General features: G+C 39.3%; 1 protein-coding gene across 1 annotated transcript; it reads left to right on the forward strand.

The window, feature by feature from the left end:
• The first annotated feature begins 2,645 nt into the window (after positions 1 to 2,645).
• Positions 2,646 to 5,837, forward strand: neurod4 (neuronal differentiation 4). Its single transcript, XM_079588364.1, has 2 exons — positions 2,646 to 2,879; positions 4,004 to 5,837. The coding sequence occupies exon 2, from the start codon at positions 4,010 to 4,012 to the stop codon at positions 5,060 to 5,062; it is 1,053 nt and encodes a 350-aa protein (XP_079444490.1). The 5' UTR covers positions 2,646 to 2,879; positions 4,004 to 4,009; the 3' UTR covers positions 5,063 to 5,837.
• Positions 5,838 to 7,591: the final 1,754 nt, after the last annotated feature.

Genomic DNA, 7,591 nt, shown 5'->3' on the forward strand with positions numbered 1-7,591 from the left:
TAAATATCCTTTCTTTGACCCCCTGAAACCAAAAGTCTGAGCGTCAATTTCTCAGAAACTTATTCAAACATTTTTAAAACTTAATTATGATTTTTTTTCTAAGTTAGGCTAATCATGATTAATTGGACATTGATTGTTGACTGTTACCATAGCAAAAGCTTTCCATCTTCATCAGTGCATAGATTTTCTATCTTTACAACACTTCTATGCCGCCAAGTGGAAGCCTTCCTCCCTTTGTGTGAGAGGAAAGAAGCGTCACCCGAGTGAACTAGCGCTATGGATATTGTCCTATTGTGCTGATTGTGTTGTCGCATGAGAGATTATGGTAGGCAGGCGACTGGCGCGTGAGCGCTGGTGTAGCAGACGCATCACTTAAGCCCATCTGTTCATTTATCAATCACCAGTGTCCGGTTTGACTTAAAAGTTGAACTATCCTGAAATGTGTGGTGGGTAGCAATTGAAAAATATATAATTTTTTAAGAGAAAAAAAATTGTGAGAAAATAAGACCAAGATTTAAAGAATTATTATTTTGAATACCTGTCAAAAATAGTAAAAAATAAATAAAAATAAAAATCACTTTTTCATCTCTAAAATTATATGAATGTGAGCTGTTGGATTCATGTTGAAAGTTAATATTAAGTGTTATCATAACTTTTTGTAGAGAGACCGTGAGCGCACTGTCTAGGCCACAGATGTGCACACTTGGTGCATACAATGGGATCAGTGTGAGGACACGTGTGACCTGAAGCCCCACAGTCAATGGCACACTACTACAATAGAGCCCATACTGTGGTACGAACACCATAATGGGCTATGTAGCCCATTTTTCTAAATAAAGTCAAACTTTATGTAGGCTATACAGAGCAAAATGCCATAAATGGTTAAAGTGCACAGAATTAAATTTTTGTATATGAACATCTCATTTACCTTTTCTTGCAATGAACGTTAAGTTACTTCTTGAAGTTTGAATAAAATTACGATTATTTCATCATTGCATAAAAACTTTTAAATAACTGCACATGCAATGGACATCGGTTATGATCAGCTTTGGTAACTCATTTGAAGGAGTAAAACATCTCTGTATTTAAGGAAGCACATACAAAAGACGTTAACTGGAAGCGATGCAACCTGTTTTACAGAATAGGCCACGGAAGTTGCGCTTCATCCCCGTCCAGGGTGGAAGGAAATTCTACAGGTTTCACGTTAACATAACACGTTAAATATTTTTTGTCATCAGATTATTTTATTTTATTTTATTTTTGGTTGCAAAACGTATTTTAAAAGGTGCATCACGATCCACCTCAAAATTAAAAACGTGTCAATATATTTAAAAAAGGCTATATAGGCCTACGTCATTCTTGCCTCGTTATCATTCGCGATAATCTAAATGGTCTGCCTCGACAAAGTTCTGCAAATATGATATGATCACATTCTTTAGGCTACATAATTATACGTTTGTGAATTAAAAGATCCCCAGTAGGCCTAGGCTATCTGTTGCATCTGATGTAGGCTAATAAACCTTTTCAGAAAAGAAGTATTTTTGGGGGCAAATCACCCTCGGGCGCAGAATGCATGGTCGAGTGAGTTATCTTAGCGAAACAAAACCGTTTGGGCTTGATTAATCCAGCAGTTATTGAGCGTTATGTTTTGGTGGGACGAGGGGCGCTAATGAGCGGACGGAGCGAATGAATGAAACGGGTGAACAACACACACACCTGCTCACACTGCACCAAGCTGTCACAATCATTTACTGGGACGCGCGCGCGTCTTTGTACACTAGACTACTGTAATTAGAGTTAAGAACAACGTTTGACCTCGCCATAAACCAAATAGGGCTCAGGGGTATTAATCCAGCACTGAGCGGGTTTTATTGGGGCAGAAAATTACGTTAGGTCACGAAAGAAAAGCAGAGAGTGATATTTGTATAGATTCCCAATTATAGGCTATTTTCAATTTGGAATAGTACACTACAAATCAACTGGTGTATTACATAACCCGTAAACGTAATATGTTGATAATCAAATCAACAATAACAAAGTAACGTTCTATTAGCCTATTAATGACGTGTCATAGGCTACACTCATGTGGTCTCTAGTCTTCTCTGTTTTACAATGTTAAATAGGCCTAGTTTAAAATAGCTTGTTGATTAGGCTACACCACTCTGATTTAAATTTTGCTGACTTGTATTTTTCGAAATATTAATAATAGCTAGCCTATTTTTTGGTTGTTTTGGTTGAAAAAGCCTATTCAAAGCTTTTTCATGAAAAGTTTTCTTATCTCCAGACAGGAAATTCTATGCCCTGCAATAGCCTATGAATTTATTAAAATCAAAATGAGCCTATAACCGCAACGTCATTGAACCGAATGCTGTCAGAAACATTTGCAGCTTTCTTCCCTTCTTCCCATATGAATTGCAGAGCCGCTCACCTTGTAAGGTTAATGTACAAGGAAAGTTGCATCGTTCCCTCGCACACAAATGCGAACACCCTCAGACACAAAGCCCGGGGGATAAATGCACACACTTAAGTCGTGAAACTTTTGGCCACGAGCGCGCCACGCGCTTTCAGATCAGCTGGAGGGGTGAGTGGGTGGCGTGTGGGCGGAGCTTGTGAGCATCGCTAGAAAGTCAAAGCCGGGAGTCAGTGCGCTTCAGTCAGGCATGCGACGCGCTCTGAAGCACCAATGGAGAACTAACGGATCTGAACTAGCGCAGACGGACTGTTGACATACAAAAACTATCAGTGGGGCGTCTGGAGCTTTGTTTTTAATATTTTTAAAAGTGTTTCTTTTAAACATTTTGACAGTGTGTTCTGGCTTTCTGACCACCTTTTTAGTGGTCGAAGTTTTATTGAAGTAAATCCAGGTACTACTTTTACAGGTAGGTTACGGTTGTTTTTAATTATTTATACAAACAGGCTATATGTATATATGTATATTCTTATTTTTTGAAGATGTAGGACATCAAATGTAGATTTGTTTCAGGATTTATTTCAAGATTTAGGCTATATTAAACAAATTCGGCGGAATAATATTTGTTTATTCATTTGATGATTTCTCATTTAAAAAACAAAAACAAGTAAATAAACAAGAATTGAATAGGCTATAAAACAGTCAACATATAATCATCATAAAATGTTTTCATTAAGTTCTCCTGTTTGACAAAATGGAATTTTGTTATAATTATGTCAGTCATACTTGATATCAAATCTCAAATTCATGAGTAATTAAATACAAAGTGATCGTAGAAAGTGAACTTACTACATCTGCCACATTTTAAATTAAATTTAAGGCAACAATTCAACTTTATATATTTATTTTTTAGTTTTCAGTTTTAATCAATGCAGTCGAAATCTGGGCCGCATATGGTCTATTCATTATTACAAACTTTCGTGTTCTACTTATAAATAAATGACGCGCCAAATGAATGCACAAAACCCACAAATGTTTATAAGCGTCACAATAGAATGTAGGCTAACTTCAATTATAATCTAAATATTTCGCTAAGAAGCGCGCAATCTAAGAATCGGAATATTCATCAACGGGAGGCCGACAGAATTCTGTGACAAAATATTTAGAGACAATGCTGATGTCTTTCAATCAAATCAAATTCAAAAGTGTTCTAGTAGTATTAGTGTGGCTTGGTCCTGTGTTTGTTGATTCCGGTTTACAGTCTCCCCACAAATTAAATCCGAGCGCTTTATCTGTGGACTAAATCCAGTCGTGTCCCAGATTGGACAGCGTCTCAAAATGACTGCGGAAATCAAAGGGTTTAAACAGAAAGTCCTTTTAGATGGAGCATTAAAACGGAGAGAAGAAATGGAATTGTAGAGCTGTAAGCTATATAATAATCATCTCAATAATCGTGCTCTCTCTATGATGAGGGTCTTAACTCGTGTGGGCACGTCAAAAAGTCATAGTCTGAACATCTAAACACATAGAGTTCTAAATAAGGTGTACATTTATTTTTTATTGTTTTTAATCATTTTTCTCCTATGACCTCAGATCACAATGATGACCAAACCTTATGGAAAACCAGGGGATGTGACTGAGCTAGTAAGCTCTCTGGGATGGATGGAGGAAGACCTCAGCTCACAGGATGGTGACAGGACCCCTGAGATAGGTCACTATGCCCTACACAGGAGCAATCGCGAAGAGCTTGGCAGTGAGGATATGGAGGAAGAGGAGGAGGAGGAAGATGAAGATATGGGTCTTGATGGAGAAAAGGCACCCAAGCGAAGAGGTCCTAAAAAGAAGAAAATGACCAAAGCCAGACAAGAACGATTCCGTGCCCGCCGCGTCAAGGCCAATGCAAGGGAACGCTCGCGCATGCATGGGCTCAATGATGCGTTGGAAAGCTTGCGGCGAGTCATGCCTTGTTACTCAAAGACCCAGAAGCTCTCCAAAATCGAGACCCTGCGGCTGGCCCGCAACTACATCTGGGCGCTTTCGGAGGTTCTGGACAGCGGTCAGTCACCCGAGAGCAATGGTTTTATGGAGATGCTTTGCAAGGGGCTTTCTCAACCTACCAGCAATCTCGTAGCCGGCTGCCTCCAACTTGGGCCCTCGACCATGGTGCTCAACAAGATGGATGAAAAGTGCGGGGTGCCAGGAGCAGGTGGTCCGCAGGGTCACCCCATTAGCTATCCCTCGCCGGGACTTCCCAGTCCACCCTACGGCTCGTTGGAGGCCTCACACTTGCTTCATCTGAAGGGCTACAAGGGGACTGCCTATGAGAACTCCTCACCCAACGAATGTAGCAGCGGCACGCCACCTTACGACGGCCCTCTTACGCCGCCACTCAGCATCAGCGGCAACTTCGCCCTCAAACAGGAGCCATCTCCTCATGAGGCTGAGAGGAACTTTACCCCTCACCCGGCCCACGCCACCCATTACATCTCCTCACACCCTTACCCACCCACCTCTTTGGCCGGTCTTCCAGTTCCTCAGGGTCACCCTCTATTCCCAGGCTCCCGTTACGAGCTTCCTTTAGAGATGGCTTTCGAGCCGTTTGCCCCTTCGCACATTGTGACATCACAGATGAGCAGCATTTACAGTGAATAAACAAATATGACCACCAGAGACGCTCAGCAATTCTGCCTCCTGCTCCTCAGTGTGCCTCCAGGGGCCCAGCACATTTAAGGAGACACTTTGCATGTATCCTGTCTGATCCCTTAAGAGACCATAGCGGTCACTGAGAGAGAGTTTCTGAAACGCAACCTACCTGTGGCAATTGAAGTACTGAGAAAGAGATGCATATTTTTTTGTTTTGTTAATTTATTCTCGTTTTTGTCACGACTGAGTTTGTTACTATTTTAAGTGTTATTTTTAATTGTTCTGGGATCTGTATTCTGTATACACTTGTTCTCTTCCTCAAATAGGATGGCTTTTTTTTGGACACGTGCCATAAAAGTGCATCATATGGACATGTAGACAAACACTGGAAGGATTTTTGACGCTTAAGGAGAGTAAGAACCTAAGTCTCTTCAGCACTGTTCAACCAGATGCTGATTTGCCACTAAACAAAACACGACACAAATGAAAGAGTGAAGGAAAAGGACAAAAAAAATAGCACACTACATTTTTCACAACAAATGCGTTTATTTATGACTGTATTTATTATTTATTTTGATGACAATTGTACATGGTTTGAAACAATTCGTCAGCACTGTTTTTATTGGTTCTTTGGTACACTGCCAGTAATACTCATAAAGTATCTAATTTATTTATCATTCAGTTTAATGTATTTTTGTCATTCTCCACAATATTTGTAATCTTGCTCAAGCATTTGTAAATATTTACCTGTTTCGCACTTAATAAAATAAATATTCTTATATAATATGACACTATTTTGTTTCTTTATTTTTATTTTTTTACCATTATTATGATCATATTAGTTTAGAGATTCTAGAATGTAAGAAAACATAATGATAAAATGAAAAATGCTATAATTTTAACAATAGACCAGACATTTAAAAATGCATTCCATTTAAATATTATAATGAAATATTTAGTTAGATTATTTTGTCATTAATATATAATAATATAATAAAAATCGTCATTATTAATAAAAATGGTTATGCTTTTATTAATTTTTTTACAATAGTTTTACCATACTTAATGGATTCTGTAATGTTGAATATTCTACAATATTCCATAATTTATTTTAGAAAAAAGTTGGGTTACACTTTATTTTAAGGTGTCCGTGTTACAATGTTAAATATTTAAGGACTGAGTAATAATAATAAACTACATTACTATAAGGTTAGGGTGTTGCATGTAATTATGCACAATTTAGTTATATAGTAACTATACATGTAACGTGTAACAAGGACACTGTAAAATAAAGTGTTACCAAATGTTACGTAACAAAATCATTTGTACTTTTTATATTTGAATGAAAAAGAAGAAGAAATAATTTTTAAAAACCCGCTGAATTTGTGTTTGGTGATGTTGAATAATAATAATAGAGGTTTTAGTGATTAATATTAGTGTTATGATGGGCATGGGAGTCAGTGGAGCATGTGGAACCATGGGAACACATAGCTGTGGAACAGGTGACTGTGTCATGGGATCCCCTTTCACTCTCACTTGCGTTTTCCCAGCCTTTTCATTGCCAAAATGGTTGGGGAAATCAACAAAACAAAACAAGCACACAAAAAGGGGGTTAATGATGTAGGGAACAAAAAGAATTACAGTGTGAATGTATTTTTAATGGTTCCTGTAACTCTAGCGTGTCACATAGCTGTATTGAAATGTATGCAAGAAATTGCCTTTTCCCACAAACCTTTATATCACTGGAGTACAGGACGATCGTTGACTTAAGCTTTGTGCTCATATCGGACAATGCAATGCCTCTCCAAATGAACAAACAGAGGGTTGATGGGGTGACAAGCCAGAGAGCCAGTGTGTGAAAGTGTGTTTATTGTTGGAAGCGGCACTAAGATGAGAACGGGCGCCTCAGAGGCTGCTTTGCTTGAAGTGGACCCTGCCTCATCCACCATTCCAAAGGTTTGTCTTTTCCAGCCCTGGCAGGGCGAGAGAAGAGAAGGAGAAAAAGCGAGCGATTGTTTTAGCGGGCGCCGCTGGTCTATTGTAAGTGCAGTGTGTTCTTTCTCTCGACCTGTGACCTGCATTGTTGTCAGGCTGTTCGTTCGGAGAGCCGAGACAGCTGGGAGAACTGCGGGGGGCTGATGGACAGCTGGGGCCAAAGTGAGAGAGTGAGACAGAGAGAGAGAGCAAGGGGAAAAAAAGAGAAAGTGGGAGAGGGAGAAAAACAAAACAGAAGTGGTGAACGAGGCCCTATTCTTGTGTGACCCCTTTCCCTGTCCAGTGGGTCAGCTGGGCATTGGAATGACACATAGTTCCACACGTTGAGATGGTTGAGTGGGTGAAGATGAGGAAAGGACAGAATGGAGGGAGTCAAGTGCACAGAAGGCTTTCAGGCTGTGCCGTTTCGTAAAAAAAAAGGAATTGAAATCAAATGATGAGAAATTACATTTAAATATGACTCTAACCTGTAGTTCATTTTAGTGTTCAGTTCCCCTTGATTTCACACAGGTGTAGTTCAGCACATTAACTATGAACATGATC

Source organism: Phoxinus phoxinus, assembly GCF_949152265.1.
Source record: "Phoxinus phoxinus genome assembly, chromosome: 18".
NCBI classification, from domain to species: domain Eukaryota; kingdom Metazoa; phylum Chordata; class Actinopteri; order Cypriniformes; family Leuciscidae; genus Phoxinus; species Phoxinus phoxinus.

Coding starts and splice junctions, on each gene's coding strand:
- neurod4 (XM_079588364.1), top strand. CDS start 4,010: ATGATGACCAAACCTTATGGAAAACCAGGGGATGTGACTGAGCTAGTA.